Source organism: Schistocerca serialis, chromosome 3 (genome assembly GCF_023864345.2).
Source record: "Schistocerca serialis cubense isolate TAMUIC-IGC-003099 chromosome 3, iqSchSeri2.2, whole genome shotgun sequence".
NCBI lineage: Eukaryota > Metazoa > Arthropoda > Insecta > Orthoptera > Acrididae > Schistocerca > Schistocerca serialis.
Window position 1 is genome coordinate 915643720 of NC_064640.1, and position 26333 is coordinate 915670052.

The following is a 26333-nucleotide window of genomic DNA, read 5'->3' on the forward strand; positions in this document are numbered from 1 at the left end:
TCGGTGGTGAATAAGGCGTCGGGCTCCGGCACGGAGCCGCTTAAAGGTAAGGATGTGTTCCAGTGATGGGTGCTGCTTATGATGTGGGAGGGCCCACCTACAATCTCTAATTGCCTCAGCGATCTCCGGTGACCACCAAAGCACAGTCCTGTGCCAAGGGGACCCAGAAGAACAGGAAATTGCAGATTCCGCTGCAGAAACAATGCTGGTGGTTAGCGTGTAAACCACCACATCAATGACGTCATGAGAAAGAGGCTCAATAGTGGCAATGGAGGTGATCGAGATCCAGTCAGCCTTATTCAAAGCCCATATGGGGAGGAGCCCAGAAGATAGACGCTGTGACAGTGACAGAAAGATCGGAAATTAGTCACTACCGCACAAGTTGTCATGCACACTCCATTGGACAAACGGTAGAAGGCCTGGGCTGCAGACTGAAAGGTCAATGGTTAAGTACATGCCATGCACCACACTGAAATATGTGGAGGCACCATTATTTAAGAGAGAAAGGTTGAGCTGTGCCAACACATGCTCAACGACAGTGCCTCGGCCTGTTGCCACCAAGCCACCCCACAAAGGGTTATTTGTGTTAAAGTCGCCCGGTAATTGAAAAGGTGGTGGCACTTGGGCTATCAGTGCAGCCAATACATGTTGTGGGACATCACCATCTGGTGGAAGATAGATACTGCAGACAGTAACAGCCTGAGGCATCCACACTTGAACAGCGACAGCCTCTAAAGGTGTTTGAAGATGTACACACTCGCTGTAAAGAGAGTTAAGGACATAGACACTGACTCCACCAGATATCCTCGCATAAGCTGCCTGATTCTTATAATAACCCCAATAGCCACAGTGGGTGGGGGTTCGCATCACCGGAAACCAAGTTTCCTGGAGAGCAATGCAGAAGAAAGGGTGAAGGCTGATAAGTTGTCAGTACTCAGCAAGGTGGTGGAAAAAACCACCAATTCCACTGGAGGATAATATGATCGTGAGGCTGGGTAGGTATTGAACATTCAATGAGGTGGTTTATGCCTCAGGGTCACCTGCTGCCACCGACTGATTTCCTGAGGAGTCGATATCCACCGTGTCTGAGGGTCCAGCGAGATCCAGGTCCTCAGCAGACGACAGAATCTCCATCTCATCCTCAGACGCAGAGCTTGTAGGTAGCGGTGGGGTGGGTGCCACCACAAGTTCCTTGGTCTTAGGGGTCTTCCTCTTGGACTTTTCTTCACTGATTCAGTCTCCGGGACTGGGAAGGATCATGAAGCCCTTCAACCAGCTGATTTTGGGCACTTCAGCCACTGGCGGATGTCAGCCTTCCCACTGGTGGAAGCCTGGGAAGGGAGGGACCCAAGGGACCTCTTCTGAGTGAGAGGAGCTGAAGAAGTTGGATGCTTCTCTGGCAAAGAAGTGGGAGTGGATGTCCCATATGGTTAGGGGGTTGTTGCTCCCAAAGTAGGTGGTGCAGGAGTGACAGGGAGGGAATTGCCCCCCTACCATCAAGGGGGCAAGTGTAGTCATCTGGCTCTGAGAGGTGACTGGGGTAGGTGGAGCTGATGGGGCTAAAACAGTTGTAGCGGTGGCGTAAGAGGATGCCAGACAGACAGGATGGAGGCGTTCAAACTTCCGCTTAGCCTTAGTGTAGGTCAGTCGGTCCAGGGTCTTATATTCCATGATTTTCCTCTCTTTCTGTAAAATCCTGCAGTCTGGCAATCAAGGTGAATGATGCTCACTGCAGTTGACACAGATGGGAGGCAGGGCACATGGAGTATTGGGATGTGATGGGCGTCTGCAATCTCGACATGTGAGGCTGGGAGTATGTGGGAAGACATATGGCCGAACTTAAAGCAATTAAACCACCACATCCGGGGAGCGATATAGGGCTTGAAGCCACAGCGGTAGACCATCACCTGACCTTCTAAGGCAATGTATCACCCTCGAAGGCCAAGATGAAGGTACCAGTGGCAACCTGATTGTCCCTCGGACCCCAATAATTCTCCAGATTAAATGAACACCTCACCACTCCAAATTGGCACGCAGCTTGTCATCAGACTGCAAAAGTAGGTCCCTGTGGAATATAATACCCTGGACAATAGTTATGGGGTGTGATGCTGATAGAAACATCCCCCAATCTGTCACAAGCGAGTAATGCCTGTGACTGGTCAGAGGATGCTGTTTTTGTAAAAACTGCCCCAGAGCGCATTTTGGACAAGACCTCCACCTCCCTAAACTTATCCTCTAAATGCTCTACAAATAACTCGAACTTCATCATCTTGAAAGACTCCCCATCAGCTCTCATACAAACTAGGTACCAGGGTGAATAAGTCTTGCTGCCATCCTTGGCCTTTCACTCCTCCCATGGTGTGGCCAGGAAGGGGAACGATTTGGGGTCATATGTCTACACACTGAATTGAGGCCCTCGAATGCTTAGAGACTGCTGGCGGCTGGCAACCAGCAAGAGAAGATGTGCCATGCTTCATTGCATGTCATCCGCCCTGATTCCACCCACTCCGACCAAGGGCCCTTCCCACGGGTGCCATCCAGCCACACCTGAAAGGATGGCCATTGCCGGGAGTCCCGATGCCCCAGGGAGATAAGCATCTACTCCTTGGTATACGTGGGTAAGTCAACAGTGCAGGCATCAGCAGAGCAATCCCTGTGTTGTCAGGGGGCTACAACCAACAGAATACATGGCAGCCCCACCACAACAGACTGGCTACCACACTGGATATCAGGTGCAAAGAAATCCATGGTCGGCGGCGGCGGCGCAGAAAGCGACACAGCATAGTGGATGGCAGAAACCACACCCAGGAATGTATCCTCGCCCAAGAGATGGAGAACAAGTGGGACTGCAATGCGACGACAAGAAAGGGGGCTAAAGATCTCAACACACGATGGACACGATGCACCATGTAAGGTGCCCTTCCCCAATTGGCTCACTTTTCAGGAAAATTTTGAAATATGGTGGTCAAACACTACAGGGGACCATCACATAAATGCCAAAATGTGTGAGACTCCTTTTAATCGCCTCTTACGACACGCAGGAATACCTCGGGCCTATTCTTACCCCCGGGCCTGCAGGGGCTCCAATCAGGAGATTTCTAATATTTGTCATACAAGTGATTTTGTGATGTTTTAGACAGTGAAGGTCACTTGTCAATAACACATTACTGTTACTACTGACATAAAAGGAATTCCATTTGTTATGTATCAGAGAATATATTTTTGCTTTAAGCAAATGGAGAGAATGGAATTAATTTATCAGTAGAGGTTGAAACCTTTGTAAATGTCAGGATGTATAATTTGTTTCAGTTGTGGAACATGGCATCTGGAGTCTAGATGGTGCTCAGCTAAATAAACCCAGAAAATTTCACGAGCATTTATTCCACAAGTTTGGTTTTATTTTTTGCTAAGATTTTCTTAACAAATGAAGACTTTTTTGTCTGTTAAATAAAGACATAATGTTTACTTACACAGATAATATTCTAGTCAAGATCTCTTTTTAGTACTTGACTCAGGGACCATCAGGTGCTCTAAGCAAATCACGAAGATCATTGCCTCAAAATTTAATTGCAACTAAATTGAAGAAGGGTGAACTTTTATACAAATGTAAAGATAAAACACAATAATAAGAAACTATGTTAAAGAATCATGTGAGATTATGTACTTCACTACGAGGAAAGCAAAATATGTGACAGAAATACAAAGATAGAAGCAAAAAAAAATGGAGAAATCCCATAAAATTACAGGATGCCTCTTGAAGTTTGGGAAAGAAAACAATAAAATTTAAGCAGAAGGAACTATTTGTAACTTTGAGGAGAGCTAGACATCACACAATAACTATATGTGCACTTGGTAATAAGCCCAACACTGTGACTGTGCCTCCAAGTGTGTTAAAATTTCGGATGATTACTTAATTTTAGTGCATAAAAAATGTGAAAATAGAGAAAGAGACCAAAGTAAAAGATACACTGCTAAGCAATAAAATTGACATATACAGTTGTAACTATCCTACAGGTGGAGCAAAAATGTGAAAAAGGTCAAAAAGACATTGCTTATGCAAATGATTAGAGAGAGATCAAGATGCCAGTTATGTAATAAATCAGCGTACTCTTTTACAAGTAAGTATCAGAAATACGAAATTATGCTGCACTTCCATTGGCATTTAATTCTCAAAAATAAGGAATTGTGATAATGTTAACAATAAGCAACTGTGTTAATACCAACAGATCCAAAACAACAAACACTACACAACTAAAAGAATTTTAAGCATGGTGAATGAACCATTAAAATGTATTTCGTAATTAATAATTACTACAAATGAAACACATAAACTATTCAAGAGATGATGCAGTGGTGGTGCAGCAAAACTATGCTTAATAGTGTACTTCACAGTGTTCAGCCAAGTTGTCATTTCCATTTTATGCACAATATTTTGACAACTGACCCAGTCATCTCCTTGGTTGGTTGGTTGATTTGCTGGAGGGGACCAAACAGCAAGGTCATTGGTCCCATTGGTTTAGGGAAGGAAGTAGGCCATGCTCTTTCAAAGGAGTAATCCCGGCATCTGCCATAAGCAATTTAGGGAAATCATGGAAGGTATGAGCCATTGTGTTCCCGAATAGAAGTCCAGTGTGCTAACCACTGCGCCATCTCGCTCGGTGTATTCTTCTTCAGGTGCTCCAAGTTGTGCTGTTAGTTGACTCACTGCCTGGACTCTATAACCAACTCCTTGTGTCTAGTACACATAACAACACAACTCACAGCACTTGAAGATGATGATTTGGACAATCATCAAAATATTGTGCATAAATTGGAAATGACAACTCATTTGAAAACCTGGAAGTACACTATTAATCAAGCATGCTGAGAAAACATGAGAGATCACAAAAGTACACTTGTTTATTGATGACACAGTGATCTTGAGAGCATGTGAAGAACCAGCTGCAGATTTATGAGAATAAATACTGTAATACATAAAAACTGCAAATGAGTTTAAAAGTGGGGAATGAAAATTGTGAAAGAAAAAGCAGCTGATATAATTATAGTAGTCTAAGAAAGAATTGAAGGAGCATACATTACACCAAAATTAAAAAGACTGAAAATTGTTGAAAGCCTCTGAGACTTGTGACTGAGCTGTCTACAGAATACAATATTAAATTATAAGTTCAATTGAAGAGAACAATCAGGAGGATGATACAGCTACAGTGGGTGATTAATGTGAAACACAGAAGTACTAAAGAGATAGGAACAATTTACATGAGAACCATCCCATTCTTATCTTTGAGGTAATGACACAAAAAAAATTAAGCAAAGTCCAGATAAACAATATGAAGTCCCAGGTAAGCATGAAAGTAGAGATAATACCATGAATAAGCTGGAAAAATATATAAAAATTTACATTTTTAATACTCATTTTTTGAGTAAAATTAGAAATTCGATTTAGATTTTAATTTTGGAATATGCAGCAGTAATTGAACACTTTTTGTGTATCTATTTCACCTAAAATGATTTGGAGATATAAAAATAGAGACTCAAAGGACCCCCAAGAGTGAGGTTCCAAGTTGAAAATCTTATCAAATATTCAGAAAGATCTACTTGGAAAACAAAACCTGACAATTGTGGAATATGCAGAAGGCATTTTCCAAGAGGTGTGACAGATAACATAGAAGATGGACATTCATTATCTGACCCAAGATTTACTGAGCAATGACACTCCAAAGTGTGTATACATTTTTTTGATGCACCTTGTATTTGCTTTCACCTTACCTCCAGCATTACTCCATGTTGTTTCCAGTGTTCGGGGCTCTTCCTTTGGTAAAATAAGATCCCACTTGGTTCTACCCTCCTTCTCATCACCAGCAGCTTCTCCTATGAGTTTAAGGGTGTTCTCATTGTTCCAAATAAGGACATTGCTGACTGTGAACTGTGAAGATAAGTGCATACACTAAGATAAAATAATTAATAACCTTATTCAGTTACTCTATCAACTAAAGGAATGTTAATAGAGAACTTACATATAAAGATGGTAATTTATGATGACTGATATATGAAGGAATTCAAATAGTCTGCTGTCATAACATAGCTGAACCATCATTTGTTCAGGAAATATTTCTCTACCATCTTCATTTTATCTAATTTTGATAAGTTACTTACTTAACCCAGCCATTTCTACACATTCTCAGATTGTAGATAAAGTTTTGGAATAATTATAATGGTCTTATAACTTGCACATATGCTACAAAGATATGACCATAATAAACCCAAACTTATAGAAAATTTAGAATTTATTTAATGTAATAATCACTATTACGTCCAATTTTTGCATCACTTATGAAAATTGTGCTAACTAAAGAGATTGGAAGGAGCAGTGCAGAAAGAATGTGACAATATTTCAAGCTAAATTCAGTGAAGTACAATTTGATTGAGAGAATACTCTGGTACATATTTATATCACTTCTTCACAGTAAATTTTAATGTGCATTTCTCACCTCAGGTGCTGATTCAGGTTGAGATGAAAAAGTTCCTATTATGGTGTGTTTTAGCTGTTTCAATTTGTCAAAAGGCAAAAGTAATTCCACAGTATTTTCTATCTGCTTCACAGCAACTGGACTGTAACCTCTGTTTATCTTGCCCACAATGTTAGCTCGGTATCCTTGACTACATTCACTATTGAGGTTGTATGTTATGAAAGTTTCATCGATTTCAGAATTAAGCTTGATAACAGATGTTCTGCCACCTAATACTGAACCTTGACCTGAAAACTAATAAAATTGCATATTCTTGAAAACCCTCATGTCAAACAAATTGATATACAAATATTTTCTCACACTCCTGACTGAGACAAAAGAGGGTTTCTTCATTTTTATTCTCTTTGTCTGTTCATGACTGTGCAAGGAAATCAGACAAAAATAGTTACTACTTTTACTTTATCAAGACATATGTTTAAATAGATAATGTTCATACATAATGAAACTCGGCATTATCGATATTAATTAACTGTGAAACTACATTACTTTTTAATGTTAGTTTAATTGTTTTACTGATTCAATGTTTGTTATGTCACACAATAGCTGTGTTTCAATAATCTTGGTACAACAGTTAATTCAAATACACTTACATATTCTAGAGACTACATTCTTTTAAACATATCTGCAATATTATACACTCTGATATAAAAATCTTTGGTGTTTCCAGTATTTCTCATTCATAATTTTTGTCAGTTACATGCCTTGATTATCAGGGGTAACTGTCACCAGGTATCATAAGTTTAGCTTTTGATTGGACTGCATCTCACGGCACACCAGTACACTACACCATTCGCCACGATTTTGGTTCACATGGAAGAGCCTTCTGCATATACAGGGTGAGTAAGGAGGACAGGCACATGCTTTGAGAGGTAATAGTATTAGTGATTCTGAACAAAAACTTCATATGGATGTATGCCCTATTCCGAATGGTTTCCGAGATAGAACACATTTAATATCACTTTTGTATGTTTTTCTTGAATAACTCAAAAACCACATCCTCCAGCAAAATGTGTTGCAGTACAAAATTAAACTATATTAAATTTACTACAAAAAAGGTCCTATTCATTTTTTTCTCTAGAACAAATGGTTTGTGCAAAGAGAACGCAAGAGTGTTGAAGAACTCGCTCAACGTGCATGCGCTGTAGCTTATGTAGTTTTTGTAGGCCAGTCTGAGGTAGTTTCCCAACTTGATAGACCACACATGTCTCATATCAAACTGTTTGCCTCAACTTGCTACCTCAATATGCTACCTCAAATTGGCCAACAAAAACTACGTAAACTGCAGCACATGTGCATTGAGTGAGTTTTTCAACATTCTCGCACTCCCTTTGCACAAACCATTAGCTCCAGAGAAAAAAATGAATAGGACCTTTTTTGTAGGAAACTTAATATAGTTTAATTTTGTACTGCGACACGCTTCTGCAGGAGGATGCGGTTCTCGAGTTATTCAAGAACAACGTACAAAAGTGGTATTAAATGTGTTCTATCTCGGAAACCATTCAGAATAGGGCATACATCCATATGAAGTTTTTTGTTCAGAATCACTAATAATATCACCCCTCAATGCATGTACCTTTTTTGTGTTGGCAGAAGAGCCAACACCGTGTTACGAGTGGAGGCCGAAATGCACGCATTTTAGCTCACGCAGGCTGGTGTGAAGAGGGAAGAACTATACTGACGTGAGGTCTGGAACATGACAAGGAATGAGAATTCAGAAAGCAGACATAATTAGTTTGATACTTAACTTTAATCCATTAATGATGAATGTCGCTCTTGATGGTACATGATTCACAATATTTACATTCTGGAAGATAGTAACTGAATAGGGCACCTTGCTAGGTCGTAGCAAATGACGTAGCTGAAGGCTATGCTAAACTGTCGTCTCTGCAAATGGGAGCGTATGTAGACAGGGAACCATCGCTAGCAAAGTCAGCTGTACAACTGGGCGAGTGCTAGGAAGTCACTCTAGACTAGACCTGCCGTGTGGCGGCGCTCGGTCTGCAATCGCTGATAGTGGCGACACGCGGGTCCGACATATACTAGCAGACCACGGCCAATTTAAAGGCTACCACTTAGCAAGTGTGGTGTCTGGTGGTGACACCACACCTTTCCTCCTGACTCACCCTGTATAAGATTCTTTGGTTGAGTGGCAAAACCACATACTTCTTATCGAACTGTGAAAAATGTCTTTTGGTCTCAAGAAATTATGGCTTGTTAATCTAACTGAACAGTATTATATGAGGTATGTTCAAAAAGAACCCAAATTTTTGAAATAGCACATCAGCTGGTGGAGGGATTGTCCTGTGGCTACTGAACACATGTAGTGGTAGGTTCAGACAAAAAACTGCTGTTTGCTGCCTTTCATTCTGACTGTTAGTAAGTGAGCTATTGCTGAAGTGAGCACACACACACACACACACACACACACACACACACACACACACACACACAAGCTGCTTTTCAGATTAGTGCCAAAGTGTCAACGAAAGAACCTAAAGAACAGTGTGTGTGTGTGTGTGTGTGTGTGTGTGTGTGTGTGTGTGTGTGTGTGTTTGTGTGTGTGAAATTTTCCCGAAAAGTTGGCGAAACTTCCACAAAGGCATTGCAATTGCTTAGCCAAGCCTATGGGGAGGACTATACAACTTTTGCACAGTGGTATGAGAGGTTTAAGCATTTTCAACATGGCAGAGTGTTGGACAGTGATTATCCCAAGCCTGGATGACCTTCTGTATAAGCAGAAGATGACCATGTCAAGACAGTTCATGTTGTGATCCACAGAAATCATTGCTTAACACTTAGAGAAATTGCTGGTGTAGTAGGCATCAGAATAAACCTGAACTGTGGGAAAACCAGACTTGGATATTGCATAATGACAGTGCACCAGCTCACATGTCACGGATATCTAGCAAAATATCACATTCCTGTAATGACCGATCTATCATATTCTCCTGACATAGCCCCAGAAAACTGTTTCCTGTTTTCCAAACTTAAAATCACATTGAAAGAATGTTGTTTCCAAACCATAGAGGAGATTCATGACTATACTACTACATGAAATCTGCATGCCATCCCAGAAAATGTGTTCAAGGAGGCCGTCCAAAAGTGGAAGAAATGACGGGAATGGTGTACTGCCAGCACAGAGACTATTTTGAGGGGCACAGTGATTAAAATGTTGTGCGATAAGAAATACAAGTGTTATAGCAAAAGTTTAGTTTCTTTTTTAACACGACTCGTACATATAATTGCAAAAGTCCCATTTTGGAACACTGTTGGTTGCCTTAAAACTGGAAGAAAAATGATCGTCAAGATTACACTTGCATTACAGCTATCATCTGCAAGTTGATTAGATTTGGGATTATCATCTTTGAATGTTTCTGTGCTTCATCTTCCATCAGAAAATAAGGAGTGTATTCATAGTATTCTAACTGCTATTTTCCTAATACATCTGTGCATATAGCTTTAATGGTTCCTTCACTGGTATCTTCTCACATTTATCTTATTTTGCTTCAAATTCTTCAATGTTTTTACGTTTTTTCCATAGTTTTTTCCTTTGTCATATGGCTGCACTTTTTCTGTGATAGTGGATATTTTAAATCTTATTTGATGAAATTTTTAGTCATAAGCTAAATAAATAAACAAAAATTTTAAAACTATGACTAATGGGTGGCACAAATTATTTTGTAGGTTTCCTTGACTGAAATAACACGTTTCATACTGACCGTTCCTGGAAAGCTAGTAGTTGTCTTTCATGCTTCATATTTTGCGTGATAATGTGCCTACGATAATTTGTACTGAAATGTATGAGTATTTTGGAGGTAGCTGGTTCAAATCCTAATGGTGGTAGAAAATTTCAGTACTAACATTTATCCAGCAAGGAGAGGAGAGATGATGGCATAAGTTCCCGATCACCAAACTATACACAAATGTCCTGGATTAGATTTTAAATCTCTTTGCAATGCATCACTGAGTCAGCACATGTGACATTCTTGATGGTGATCCATCCATCAGATGGGGATGTTAGGCTATGTGGTACCCTAGGTATTCTTTGAGAAGAATAGACAATGTGCTGACATTGGGTTTCACCCTCTCCCATCTCTCATCATCATACAGCACACTCATGACACCACACATCCATTAGAGCAGGGCTTCACAACATACGTGCTTGCGGAGCAAGCTGTGAGCAGCAAGGCGCGAGCATGGAGCAGCGGGAGCACGCTACCCCCACTACCGGACCAGAGCGGAGAGTGGGGAGAGTCACGTGGGGCACACAACAGCTGCCGCCAGTCAATGTAAACCTGCGGCCACCTGCAAGGATATCACTCACGAATTATTACTGCGACAAATGAAACAAATAAAGGAGAATGTACACGTGCCACAAAATTTTATTAGCTTACTGTATGCCTCTACATTCGTATTAATTTGTGAACTGTTACACAATGAAAGGTGTCACTGAAGTGTGGGATTCTCGGATATCTTGTACTTTTTGCCATTTACAATTGCGTCTATGTTCAGAGTAGTTGTTCTTGTGCATTGTAGGCGCAGCGTGCAGTTTAAATTTCGATCAGACAATGGGTTTCTTAGGCGCGTCTTGTTACATTTCATTGCAGAGAACAGTTGTTCACAAACATGCGTGGAACCGGACATTGATATTATTGTAGCCGCCAGTTTGTGCAAACGAGGAAATCTATCCTAAGGGAATTGTCTGTAGAATTCCAAAATGTTTTTCTTGTTCTGAAATTTGTCTCTGTATTCTCTGTCACACTGCAGGTCAATAATTTCTTGTTGCAGCTCAGGATGAATCTCTTCAATATTCGCTGAATATGGAGAGGAGAACAGATCAGAATCAATGTCTAGTGCTGTCAGATCTTGAAAGTGTTGATCTAATTCTTCCTTAAGGGCAACTAAACTATGTGAATAACGTTCACAGTCTTTGTGAACAAATTGCATGGATGATAATTTAGGAAAATGAGCTAGATTTCCTGTTTCCAGCTGACTCACCCAAAGTGTCAATTTCATTTTAAAAGCTCGTATTCGATCTATGAAATGAGTAATTAGCAGATCTTTACCTTGTAGTGAAATGTTCAAAGCATTCAGATGGCTAGTTAAATCTGCTAAGAACGCGAGATCACATTTCCATGAATTTCAATTCAGGAACACACATGTTATTTATTTCCATGAACATATTTATCTCATCTAATAGGCAAAAAAATCTTTTTAATAATTCGCCACGACTAAGCCAGCGGACCTCGCTGTAATAAGGCAGGCTACCATACTGGCTTTCTACATCCTCAAGGAAGCTTTTAAATAGCCTGTGTTGTAGCCCATGCTTCCTTATATAATTGGTTGTACGAACAACAACACCCATCACATTTCTTAGAGCGATACTCTTTGCACATAAGTTTTCCTGGTGGATCACACAGTGAACGCACCTTATTTCATTCGGCATGGTCAGTTTTTGCATTTTCTCCTTCAACAGCGCAACGAAACCTGATTTTTTCCCTGTCATCGCTGGTGAACCGTCTGTAGACACTGAAACTAAAGAATTCCACGACAATCCTATATTTTCAACACTTTCTTCAACACTACTTAAAATATCACCTCCGGTTGTAATGTTCTTCATGGCTACTACATCGAGGAGCTCGTCCCTCACCTGAAGATCTCTATTAACACCTCTAATAAATGTGGCAAGCTGCGCTGTTCCAGTGATCTCAACACTTTCATCCAGAGCTAGAGAATACGCCATAAGATCTTTACAGATATTTGCAAGCTGGCTCTGGACGTCGTCTGCCATGTCCTGTATGCGATGCATAATGGTCATGTTAGATAATGGCACAATCCAAAACTGCTCAACTTGAGATGGACACAAATGTTCCGCTGCAACTACCAAACATTCTTTTATTAAATTGCCATCAGTGAAGGGGCGCAGGGATTTTGCTAAAAGCAAAGCAATTTTGTAACTCACTCTGAGAGCTGTCTCAGTTGATTTTTCTTCGTCGTCCAGATCTTCTTCGGATAGCTTCCTTTTCAGTTTAATAAATTCCTGTGCACAAACTGGTCCATCACATTTTCCACTTCTGTAGTCTTTCATGTGGTACGACATATAATGTCACTGCAAATTAAATTTCCTAAAAGAATTCAGCGTTTTGTGACATACTAAACATTTTGCAACACCATCTTTTTCTGTAAAAAGATACAATTCCTCACAATGGGGGTTGAACTGCGAAAGCATGGTTGGGGTTACACAACGGTGACTTGACATGATTCTTAACCAGCGAAGTGACTGTTTGAGCTGATCGTAGTACTTTAAACGTTACACAGTCGGTGCGAATTCAATAGGCATGCTGCAGCCCTATTCAAACGTGCGCGTGCATTTCCCCTCCCTCCCCTCCCTGCCTACTCGGCGACCTTGCACCTGCTTGCGAGCACGTGCCTGAGCAGACGCGAGTACTCGTGCTCAAAACTGGCCAGTTGAAAAGCCCTGCATTAGAGTCACCTACACTCGATGAGGCACACATAAGACACAACACTCATACACAATGAGGAAAGGGGCCCTTTTGTGAAGAAGAGGGAAACACTTTCAGATTAGGCAGCTGCTCCTACAATTTGGAGGTACCAAGCCAACAATACTGTAAGGTTTTTCCTTTCTTGTTTGGTAATGCTGGTGCTAAAGGAGATAAAAAGGAAACATTATGGATAACCAGCATGCTGGGTTGTATGTTTGTCCTGCCAATGTTCACTGATGTAAGTGTATGTGCAATCTTAACGTGGTTTGCATGTTATAATGGAATATACCATTCTGTCTGGCTGTTCCCTGCATCAAACAAGGTAACATTATGTATTTCAGAAAGTCTATTATTAAATGATACTTCTTCTTAAGTGATCTTGAAAATTGAAAACATTTAAAAAACAATAATCCTATTTTTATTCTGAAACAAAAAATTATCTTCCCTCTGATAAATACATCCACTCATAGCAAGAGGGCTGTACTTACCTGTCCAGAAATTAGTTTTTTCTCTCCCTGTGGAAGTAATTTTCCAGACAAGAACAGTTTCAGATCATGCTTTCCTTCTGTTTCAAACAAAAACTTTGATTCTCCTTGAAATGAATCTCTTGTTAGACCAGATTCAAGTAAGAAGTCTGTCTTCCACTTTGGCTGACTACTAGAAGCACTCTCACGATCTTCTGCTTGAAGGTGAAGACCCAGTTTAGTATCAGCCTGTGTAAGATGTAGTGCTCTTCCAAATTTAAAACCTAAGTATCTTCCAGTTGGAAGTATCAGTTCACCCTCTCCTTCCAGTTTACCATCATCTATTGCTCCAGAAAGGCTTCCTTTGAAGTTCAGTGTTGTTAGCTGATCCAGTAGTCTTAATGTGTTCCTTAAAGTGTAAACATATTGAATGAGTAAACTATAGCACTATAATATCAGAAGGACTCTAATATAAGGATTATTTTGGCAGTTACTCTAGTATGTGCACAGAGAACATTTTTGTTTATAGCTTAATAATGTAAAATAAGGGAAAGACAACCACTCACATATAGCAGATTGATGCATAGAGTGACAAGCAACAAAGAATGTGATTCACACTAGCTCTTTATCCACCAATAGTATGCATATTCACATACCCAACCACACAGACACCCAAATGCACACTCCTGTGGCTATGGCAAGAATTTGTTGTTATCAACAGATGAAATATAATATCAGATTGCAACACTGAAACAATTTGAGACAAGGTGGTCAATGCCTTTATGGAAAAAATGTTTGCAGTTGCCTATGGAACCATGATTGTACTCAGGTGTGCAGCTCTTCATCTGAAGCAAATCGATGGTGATGAATATCTTTCTTCAGGGCTAGAAAAATACACAAATTTCATGGGGAGAAATCAGGACTGTATGGGTGATGTGTAAGAGCTTCCCAGCAAAACTTCTGCAGCATTGTTGAAACAACACTGGCAACATGTGGATCTGTCCTTGCAATTTCCCCATATGTTTGGAGCCCTAAAAAAAGACATTTGCCACCACCAACTTGCTTCAGATGAAGAGGTGCATGCCTAGGTACCATCATGGTTCTTTAAGCAACTGCAACCATTTTTCTATGAAGGCATTAACTGTATTATCCCACAGAGGGATAAATATATTAACTGTTATGGTGTTCACTTTTGAAGTAATAAATATCCGTCAGTCTCATTTTCATTTGACTGCCCCTTATATATTTCTATGCAGTTCCAAAATTCCTCCTCCACACCTTTTCATATCCAGCTATATCAAATTTTCTTATACTAAGGTTTCTACAAATTCAGTTATGAGAATAAGACATCTAAAAATACGTGGAATTTAGGTGAAGTAGAACATCCCAAATTCCTCTGAGGAGACACAAGGAGTAGCAGAGAAGAAGACGAAGAATTTAGTGAAATGCAGATAAACACATAGTTAATTTTTTAACTGAAAGCTGTTGTGAAGATTATACTAAATTATTTCACTTTCATTCAAGGTAAAATGCTCCTACAAACAAAATTCTTTTTTACATGATTATTTCCTGTAATTTGCTGTTGTTATTATTGTGAACAACAAAAATCTGATATAAAACTGAATTATATATAAGACTTACTTTGAGTCAATTGATTTTTCTTTAACATCATTCTCAGTCTTAAAATGCAACTGTTTTGATTGATCTCTATCAGCATCCCAGTACAAATCAATTGCTGCAGAACGCTGTGATCCAGACAGTGTAAGATCTCCAGTTGCTTTAATTTTACGGTGCAGTTTTGGTACATCAATCTGCAGAGTGCCAGTTCCAACTCCATTGTTGTATTTGAATGTTACAGTTCCATCCAGGTAGTTTTTCACAAACAGCTATAATTAGCAGGATATATATATATTAGTATATTATGTGTAACAGTAAGCATCTAACTACTATATTGTTACTATGATCATGTAACATATGAAACTCATATTTTGCTTCAACTGCTACAAGTTCCATTCAAAATGAGAAGTGTTTCTGGTTCTGCAAAAGACAAGCATACAATTACTGATAATCACCCTGCCAAGAAGTGAGGTGCTCTCAGTATCTGTAAATTTGACTGTATCTTTGTTTGTAATTTACGTTTGTGAATAGTTCCAAAATTCCTCCTCCACTACCTTGCCATATCCAGCTATATCAAATTTTCTTGTTCCAGAATCATATATTTATGATTTTCCTGTAAGTTTTTGTTTTCCACAGTTGTAACCACATCATATTCCCAATATTTCCAGTTCTACTCATACACAGGCTGAAGTCTGGTGTATGCAATGGAAGCAACAGAATGTTTCCAAACCTATATGAAATACTTGTTCTCCAAATTTGCAACAACATTTTGTAAGCTAATTTTTTTTTTTCCTTTCCCCTACTGAAAATTTTCACTGAAGCTGTTGTGTCATCCAAACAAGACACAACCAGGGCAAAGCACGACAGATGCAAAGATGCAAGCTGGTGCCAGTGCCATAGAGAATCGCCACTTACACGAGTTCCACCAGCACCACAGGCAGTGCTGAGGATGAAGATATCAACTTCGCCTCAGCCAACTGCTGGCCGAGTAAAATCTGCCAATGACCAGACGACAACAGACAGAAGCCTACTCGGAAACACAAGAGCAGCTCTTGCACACTTGGTTATAGATCATCATCCAGGGCTGTCTTAGACAGGAAATGTTGTTTATTGAACTCTTAGAAGTGAACAGACAGTTCTTGTGAATTGCATTTGCTGTGTACAATGAACTTTACCTATGATTATTTGCACTTAGCCACTGTGGGCGTTTTTGTGTTGTATTACATGCAGTGTTGCAGATTTCATTATCTGACAAGTCACAAAGATAAGTAAACATTTTTAACTCATTTCTGTGACTTTGTTACTAATTTTTTGGAATGTTGTAGACCCTTCATTCTCCTATCCTGTTACCTGACCCTGGGGCATAGCTGTGTAATTGAAGTAGGGAGAAATTGTCTTAGCAGTGTACTGCACCAGAAGCCGTTCCACAAACTCGGCCTACCATAACAACAGTGGCAACTCGGCCTCCACAGCAGTAGAAACAAGACCTTTACAAAACTGGTGACAAGGTTTTACAAAACTGGTGATGATGGTTTACCAAAGAAGCTTCTTGAACATTTGTAGTAACCGCTTTGTATGTATTAAAACGCTGCATTTCAACTATAGTAGTGCTTGTATTTCAGCTATAGTAGTGCTTCCCTGAACTCCTTCAATACTGCCTTTGAAAATGTACTATAGTTCATTAATTTCTCTGACATCTATATCTTGGAATCAAAGATCATATTTCCATTCAGCCACATGATTTAAATTTTCTGGGGAGTTATCACTTATTCAGTTGCTGTGTTGGTCCTTCAGCAAAGCTATGGTTGTTTCCTTCTTGATTCTTGCCAACTCTAAGCCTGTTGCCCTTCTTTAAGGACCTTGGTATCAATGAAACATTGTAACCTAAATAACCTTGAAACTGCTTATCAATAATAATTTAAAAACAGTGTTACAGACAATGTTAAAAGTATTCTTGTTGCAGCAACAGAACAGAAACCAAACTATGAATCAAGGTTTGTTATTATTATGTATTATATCTACTATAAATTAGAAAATACATGAAAATGTAGAATATAAAATCTAATACTGCGAAGAAGCATGGAAAATTACTCATACCTATATATAGAACAAAAGAAGATGTGTTACATGAGGAAATAAACATTCAGATACAGGTTATTATACTCCAGTAACACATATTTAAAAATACATCAGTGATATAATTTACTCTTCTAAATTTTACCAATAATGATACAAAAATACATGAAAACAATACAGAGGAAAGCATACAGAAAATGAAAGCTGTTTTTTATGCAACTAAAGAAGAGGTGAACTGGACCTATTATTCAATAACCCATTAACAGAGTAAGAAAAATCCCAATAAACTTAGTGTAATCATCAGATGATTCATTAATAATTTACTTTCACTGACATAACTCTTTATTATTGTTTCATGTAATGCAGTCAGCTATTATTAATGGTATTCTGACTTATCTAAAAACATCCTGAAAATATCTTTTGTCTTATACTCTGTCATAATTTTAATTACCTTAGCATTGCCACTCGGATTTCCAGAACCTCTATTGAGTTTGTAAACAATTTCAAAGGAATCTTCTCCTTCACTTGACAGTTTAACATGTGCATTTACAGCTTGGGCATCTGTTGTGAATTCCGTGATTAATCTATAAACAAACAGAAAAATAAATTTGAAATAGTAGTGAAGTTATCAATACAAATCTTTTTCCACTTCTTGTACAGTCCAATGACTGAAACACAAACCTGACTGAAGTTTTTCCTTCAATCTTCAAGGTGCTTTCAGCTTTCAAGGAAGTGTGATATTCATCTTCAGTTGCAGACTTGATATCAACCTGGAGCTCATATTTTTTTCCTGATAGCACTATTAGTGTGTTTAGGAATACAGAATCATCCTTGGGCTTCACTTCACGAGAACTTTCAATCCGGATACTATTGTCAAGAATTTTTGCCTGTAATAAATGAAGTAGAGAGGATGAAATTTTTCTTTCTACATAATGAGAACATCCTGATTTACATAAATTCAAATTATTAACTTAAATCCTGACTACCTCCAAAGACAACTGAAAGCCTTGAAATTGGCTTTTTTAAAATATTGTTTAATTTTTTGAAGAAGCAATTTTTCATGTAATAAAATGTATCTCAGTAGTGGTCATTTGAAAATAATGTTTCACATCCACATGAAAAGTGCAATGAATTAGTGAAAATTTTACTTACTGAAAATTTTAATTCGTAATCGTCAGGGGCTTTTATGTCTCTTTTAGCAACCAAACTGGAGCTCAGCTCTAGTGCATCATACCCAAGTTTCAGGTCATACTCAAGATGCCTGGGCTTAGAACTGATTTCAAATTTTCCAAGAATTTCATGTCCAGTACCTATGACTGCAGTGAAAATAAAACCATTGCATTAGTAATTCTGTGGATCTACTGAAGTTAAAAATGTATTTGATGGATGAGAACAAAATTTAGACATTTACAAAAGCTGTATTTCTCAGACCAAGAGAATTACTGGTGTTGAATGTGCCAGTCTCTCTCTCTCTCTCTCTCTCTCTCTCTCTCTCTCTAAACTGTCTGTCTGATCAAGTTCTTTTTTTCTGATGCTATAACTCTACCCATCATGAAGCATTCAGTATCATTAAATTAATTTACACAACCTACAGAAAGAAGCAAAGAGCTAATTACAACCATACTTGGAATACTGACAGCTGTTTTACCAATTTCAAAGTATGTTTATATTTCAATGTTTATTCTAACCATGCAGCTTGTATCTGTATTCTGCAAAGGTCATTTTTACTTTGTACCTTATCTGCTGATATAATGTGGAATTTATGTAAAAGCCCAGTATTTTCAGGATATTCCAGACCAGTGGTAGAAATCTGCATTAGTAAAACTGATACGAAAAATAATAATTATCCAAAACACAAACTAAAAAGATGCAAATGTTGTAGCCATGGAGCAGCTATGCAAAACAGACTGGTATGACTTTGTGTAAAAGACTACCCCAAACTAATTATTATAGTATGCATCTCATTTTCAGTACAAACAGATGATAGCAGTAATTGTGCAAAAAAAGTTCTAATAAAGTTCTTACTAATTATACAGTAATAAAAGTGGTGTACCATCACTTCACTGATGCTGAAAAGGTTTTATAATGAAATTTTTGACTATCATGATGCAAACCAAATTTTTATAGTGGAATAAAATATACATTCCAAGGAGGTGATAATCATGAGGTAATACAATAATGGAAGGACAGTAAATCATTCGCATAAAGAAACAGCTGTATAACTGATTGTTAAGCAAGCAATATGACATAGCATAACAATGTGACGAAATCAAAAAGGTAACTGTAGTTTGTATTAACAACAAAAATTGTTATTTCTAAGACTGAAATGGTGAAATATAGAGTGGTGGAAAGTATATTAGAGATGGTACAGGTGGCAAATCAGCTATACTCTGCAGAAACTGTTAAAAACTTGAAAGAAACTGATATAAGAGACAATCTGAAAGAATTTCTCTCTTAGAGAAGAGGTGAATGAGCATGCTGATAGCATTTTAGATATGTTTTGCAGGACTGTTAAGAACACATTTTGGTTGTATCTGATGAATGTTTAACATATCAAACAGATAAAAGTTCTGGTCCGAGCCAAAAATAATATTAGAGTTTAATTCTTCTCCAATATTGTGGTACTTAGAGGCATAGTACAAGCTCAGATAGTCTTTAGAAATTCAGTACAGGCATACAATGACAAGTACATATCAACAAATAAAAAATTACTTCAGATTTAATTACTACAGTACAACAGTACTAAAGATAATCAAACAGTTATGGTGCTATTTACTTTGCTTAACTCTTCCTTACCTTTCGCTGATGTTTCTAGGTTGAACTTGTCCAGGGTCTCATATTTGCCTTTAATGAAATGTTCAATAATGATCCTCGATCTATCACTCTTCAGATCTCTTCCAGAAGCTAATATAATCTTGCTGTCACTCTGAAAATTTTAAAATAATATAAATGCTGACGCAATCAGTTCTGTGCATTTTATGGTGCTGGAAAACTTATTGTGGTTGAAACAACATTTTTGGTGCACACTATGACAAAGAGAGACATTTTGTATGCAGTGGTTCTAACTATTGTTGAGTTTTCTATATTTTTTATAAACTATACAGACAAAGAACCAATTGTTTAAATTGTTTTTCATATCCAGCTGGATAACATTACTAGAGTTACATTTTGCAAGTACATAACATAGGAGCAAGGGAGACAACTCACTGAATAACAGAGGCATTGAGTCATCAAAAAGCACACGGACAAGACTGAAAACTTAACTATCTTTTTAACAAATTCTCTCTCTCTCTCTCTGTCTGTCTCTGTCTCTCTCTCTCTCTCCCTTTCTCTCTCTCTCTCCCTCCCCTCCTCCTTCTTTGTCTCTACCTGTACAGCAACACTGCACCATTCTACATCTACATCTACATATATACTCCACTAGCCACCAAGCGGTGTGTGGCAGAGGGCACAATTCGTGCCAAAGTCATATTTCCCCCCATCTGTTCCACTCGTGGATTGCGCGAGGGAAAAACGACTGTCTGAACGCCTCAGTACGAGCTCTTATTTCCCTTACCTTTGAATGATGATCATTACACAATTTGAAAGTTGGTGGTTATAATATATGCTCTACATCCTCGGCAAAGATTGGATTTCGGAATTTAGTGAGCAGCTCCTTCTGTTTAGTGCATCGTCTATCTGCAAGTGTGTCCCACTCCAACCTTTCTATGAGATTTGTAACGCTCTTGCGATGGGTAAATGTACCAGTCATGAATCTTGCTGCTCCTCTTTGGACCTTCTCAATCTCTTGAATCAGACCCAACTGGTAAGGGTCCCATACAGACGAACAGTACTCTAAGACTGAACGAACTAATGTATTGTAAGCTATTTCCTTTGTTGAAGGACTGCATCGCTTCAGGATTCTACCAATAAACTGCAATCTAGAGTCCACCTTACCCGTTACTTGTGTAATCTGATCATTCCATTTGAGTTCATTTCGAATAGTCTCACCCAGATACTTCACTGATGTTACCGCTTCCAAAGACTGATCATTTATTTTGTACTCATACATTAATGGGGATTTTCACCTTGTTATACGCAGTAGGTTGCACTTACTAATATTGAGAGATAACTGCCAGTCATTACACCACACATTTATTTTCTGCAAATCCTCATTGATTTGTTCACAACTTTCGTGTGATACTACTTTCCTGTAGACTATAGCATCATTGGCAAACAGTCTAAGGCCGCTGTCAATACCATCAACCAGATCGTTTATGTAAATCATAAAAAGCAGAGGACCTATTACACTGTCCTGGAGCACACCTGAAGTTACTCTTGTTTCTGTTGAAGTTACCCCATTCAGGATGACATACTGCTCCCTGTCTGTTAGAAAACTTTCTATCCAACCACTTATGTCATTAGATAGACCGTAAGCACGCACTTTTGTAGGAAGCGACACTGCGGAACTGAGTTGAACACCTTTCAAAAGTCGAGAAATATGGCATCCACCTGGGAGCCGGTATCTAGAGCCTGTTGTATATCATGCACAAAGAGGGCCAGCTGTGTTTTGCATGACCGCTATTTCCTAAAACCGTGCTGGTTTCTGCAGATGAGCTTCTCAGAGTCAACTGTACCATTGTACCATATGTATGTGTGTGTACCCTGTATTTTCCTTCGTGATGGGATCTATGAAATTTGATGGATGAATGAATGAATATCTGATGATGGAAACAGACAAAATTTCTCAGCTGAAGAAATATAACAATTTCAAAATTGCAAAGTCCTAATGTAAAAAATTTTTTCAGAAAAAGTACCAAGGTACTGGTAGTGATTATGTTGACAGAACATTATTACACAGTACTTAAATTCATTCATAAGGATATTCACTACTCTGTACTTACTGAATCATCTCCTCTTTTGTTAATTAGTTGGAAACCATAACCATAGTCAGGGTACTGTGGAGAAGTAACTTCAAGAGCAATATCTATGCTTCTTGGTTCAGCATAATTCAGATGGCCATTAACATTAAGTTCATTTTTGTCCACTGAAAGTTTCAGGTCAAAAGCATAATTCCTTGGAGTAATATCCAGATACCCATTGATAGCGTATGTTCCTGCAATGAAAAATATTTGTACCTGCAGTTAATTGAGGTGACATCACACAAAATACAAAGAATGTCAAAAGCTACATGAAAACTGTTGAGATATATGAAACTTACATCAACAAGCAGGGCCTTTATCCCAAAACATTGACTCAGGCTGTACTAGATAATAACTTACTGATCATACTTCCATATGTGATAATGCTGAATGGACATGGAAAACCAATAATAGAAACAAAGAATTCCAGTGAGATTTGTTAATTACTGTTTATCTCTCTCTATTTACAGAATGGATTGAAGTCACTTAGCAACTGGATAATAAATGTATTGTTGCTATCAATGACAGTGGCAAAAGGACTAATTTCGAAACAATATGGTTGGAAATACATCCAGTACTCATGAAATGCCTCATAGTTACAGTTTTATGAACTGTGAAAAGTATCGCAGCAACCCATGATAGCTTCACAGAACACTGAATTTATGGTAGTAATATAGTGGTATGAAACTTTAATCATCACTAGTATTTGGGGCATAACCAGTAAAAGTGTGAGGTAATAAATTTGTCTTCTTACTATCCTTTTCGATAAATGTATACTTGAGCTATGATATCAAACATATTGCTTATATATAATTAACTGAAGAACTGTTTCTACAGAAATTGAAATTTAAAAAGGTGAAACCATTATTCAAAAGCGGTAACAGGTATAAAGATGAAAAATAATTTATCAGCATTCTCCAAAGTATCAGAGAGATTAATGAAGCAGTGGGTCACTAAGTATTTAACTACAGAACTGTAATCAATATGAATTTTAACCAGGACGAAACAGATAAATGCTTTTAATGGATTACATTGATGAAACAATGATAATTCTACAAAAGTAATGAATAAGTGGTAGGACTCATTTTAGAGCTCTCCAAAGCATTAAATACTGTTTATTATGCAATTATTTTAGACAAACTGGAAGTACATGGAATCTAAGGGGTAGGAAAAGTGTGGCTTGAATCATTCACATGTACAATATGTAGGTTACGAAATGTGCATCAGTTAGATCCAGTCATAATTACCAATTGGTACTCAATGAAAAACACTAGTTAAAATTTGTGTACTACAATGCAGTGTGCTTCATCCTTTACTATTACCCAGTTACATAGGCAACATATACACCCACAACAGTGTAACTATAATTCATGTTGTTCATAGATTATTTAATAATAGTGAGCAACATAGGTGAAGCTTTGTACAAACTTACTGATGAATTTTGATGCAATAGATTTACAGTTAATGAGAATGAAATAATTACACACAGACTGGAAAATTGCAAACCTAGATATGATGTTCAGTGGGTCAGACTTTGCAATAGCACATACCATGAAACTGGTGAGAATGCATGTTGACCAGAAAATACATTGAGAATAGTATATAATTAAACCTTCACAGACAATTCAGTCTGCTTTGCTTCAATAAGGTTTTCAAATGTCTGCACAGCAGAATATGTCAGACTGAAATAATTTAGGTATTCAGATCTCTGCATCATGGAAGATGTCAGAATTGAATACTTTAAGTACTATTGGATTAGTTACAAAATCAAGTTTCATTTAAAATAAATATTTAAATTACAGAAGTACAAAAAGTGTGTTTATGGTCACAGTCTACCTTGGCGACTTGCAAATAAATGTTTATTACCATTGCTACACTACATGTAACTGTACAAGCTTTCACACAGAATGTGTAAAAAGAACACAATCTCAAAAAGTGTGTGATCCACAATAAATGTTACTTTAGAATGAATTGTTATCATACCTCAAGAGGTTGGAAGAGGAAATGAAATTGAGAGTAGAATTAAAAATAACTCTATTTAGGACTTGTTTTTTTATTGTTTTGCAAATCCATTTGGGTATGCTGCAACTGTATGTGGTCAGTCAGACAAAAAAGAGTAGCAAGATTCTGTCTGTAGTTTTGGTTGGAAAAATGAAGATAATAGTGTAAGATCATGATAACAATGAAGTTATTATGAATGGATCAATTAAGTATATGTATTGTGTGTGAATGTTTCTAGACCAGCTACGATAGTAACTGAGTATCTAATTTATTTATGGTTAAGTGATTAGAGCTGTGTATGACATGTACTTTGATGTGTCCCACACCACTGTTCAAAACAGTCAATGGACAAATAAATAATGAAAATAAAGAAGGGAGAGCAGAAGAAGCTAAAATGACAAAATGCAGCAAGATGACATATTGAAATATGAGAAGAAAAACTAATGATGCGGCAGTCAGGAACAAACAGTTGTAAACATTTAATGACATTAAATACTATAAGACCCTACTAAATTTTAAACATTCATCTGAAAAATCAGCAATATTCTGCTTTTAATTTTGGGATTGGAATTTCCTTGTTAATTAACAGAACATTAGCCTCAATAAAATTAAAGAAATTGCTGGCAGATGAAATACTTACCCTTCGGTGTCTTCAGGGCCAGATCTTGGAATGTGTATTTATTCTTGCCATAATCCCTTTCAACCACAATTGCTCCTGAAAATAAAATAAAAGCATACTTGGTTCAGAGGAACTTTTGTAAGATACTTACTTGAACGAAAATGTTGAATTTTGTTAGCGTTACATTAAATTTGAAAGATCAGAAAATACATTAAGGTGTGGTTTTTGTCAAAAGTAATGTTACTAACAGTCTTCCCTTGTGCAAAATCAACACAATAATAATTTGATTTTACATACCATCAACAGTAATTCCTTCTGGTGTCTTATGTGCCTTTTTAACTTTTGCATTATTTTCCTTAGAAGGAGCTTTATATTCAAGGACTGGTCTGTATACTTGGCGGTTTGGATTGCCAGAAATTTTAACACCACCCTTGACTGAATATTCATCTGCATCAATAACAAGTTTGGCTGACACTGACTTTTCATTGTTATCATCTATTAAGAGACCTGTAGAATAAGAAGGCTACTTTAATGAGAGTTTCTTTACAATAGTATCAAATCAGTACATTTCATAAAGTATTAGCAACTTTTTTATGTGTGCTTTCTTGCCTCACTTCAGATAAACTACTTCATATTGCTCTATGTCAGCAGCTACATATTATCAAATTACTGAAAATTCACAAAGTACACGCAGTTAAATACATCAGTTCTAGAACACAACTGAGGTGTTTGGGCAAGCTATAAAACTTCAACCATATCATAGTAAGGTTAACTGAGGAAGACAGTGAGACAATGGTCATATGTACTTTCTTATAAACTACAGGAAAACACCAAGCATGATGAAACCAACAGCAAATAAATTAGGGGTAAAGGAGACAGTTCACGAAGTAGTATAAAAGATGAGTTGTTGACAGGCACATAAAAAAGAATGATAACATTGTCTTTTTATTTGTGTGTGTGTGTGTGTGTGCGTGTGTGTGTGAGAGAGAGAGAGAGAGAGAGAGAGAGAGAGAGAGAGAGAGAGAATATTTTCTCCTTTACACCCTCCTTTACACCTAATTTCTTTACATTCTACCAGAACTTTTCTATTATATTTGAAAACAACAATAAAGTATTTTTAAGTTGCTTCAGCTATTATTTCAGCAAGTATTTGAAATAATTTGTGTGATTAAAAGTGAATAACAGTCTAGAAGACTGAGCTTTAGGTCAGTGGCTTTTGAAAACTAATGTATCCTAGGAAAAATGATCTTAAATAATAACTGACTGTAAGATGATTATGATAGCAGAAAACCTGCTGCGGCACTCCATGTGGAACACTCCTACATAGTTTCTTATAACAGTTAACTTTTTTAGTCTAAATACTTTCTTACTGTATGAAAGACAGACCAATGAATATGTGTCATTTATTGTCCATTCTTCATACATCATCTGAAGTGCACATAGTTAGTATGTCCTAGAGAAGTTGGAAAAAGCATATATTTTACCCAAGACTGCTGACATCTAGATCAAACATAATAATATTTTGAGAATATACCCATAGCCTGTGTGTAATATAGGTAAAGCAGTAAAACTAAGGCCAAAACTTCAATATTTGTGTTTTGAAAGCAAGTTAGTCTTAGAAGTTA

The 26333-nt window shown here is 37.7% G+C and overlaps 1 protein-coding gene across 2 annotated transcripts in view; it reads right to left on the reverse strand.

The window, feature by feature from the left end:
- Positions 1 to 26333, reverse strand: part of LOC126471173 (apolipophorins) — a 124141-nt gene that overhangs the window by 47341 nt on the left and 50467 nt on the right. For both annotated transcript variants that reach the window (XM_050099277.1, XM_050099278.1), the window contains exons 19-29: positions 25006 to 25215; positions 24730 to 24804; positions 22071 to 22282; positions 19984 to 20113; positions 18340 to 18503; positions 17869 to 18074; positions 17639 to 17771; positions 15136 to 15380; positions 13519 to 13903; positions 6489 to 6761; positions 5767 to 5923 (exon numbers count right to left, since the gene is read on the reverse strand). In XM_050099277.1, the coding sequence (XP_049955234.1) occupies positions 5767 to 5923; positions 6489 to 6761; positions 13519 to 13903; positions 15136 to 15380; positions 17639 to 17771; positions 17869 to 18074; positions 18340 to 18503; positions 19984 to 20113; positions 22071 to 22282; positions 24730 to 24804; positions 25006 to 25215 (2190 nt within the window). The remainder of the gene's footprint in view (positions 1 to 5766; positions 5924 to 6488; positions 6762 to 13518; positions 13904 to 15135; positions 15381 to 17638; positions 17772 to 17868; positions 18075 to 18339; positions 18504 to 19983; positions 20114 to 22070; positions 22283 to 24729; positions 24805 to 25005; positions 25216 to 26333) is intronic.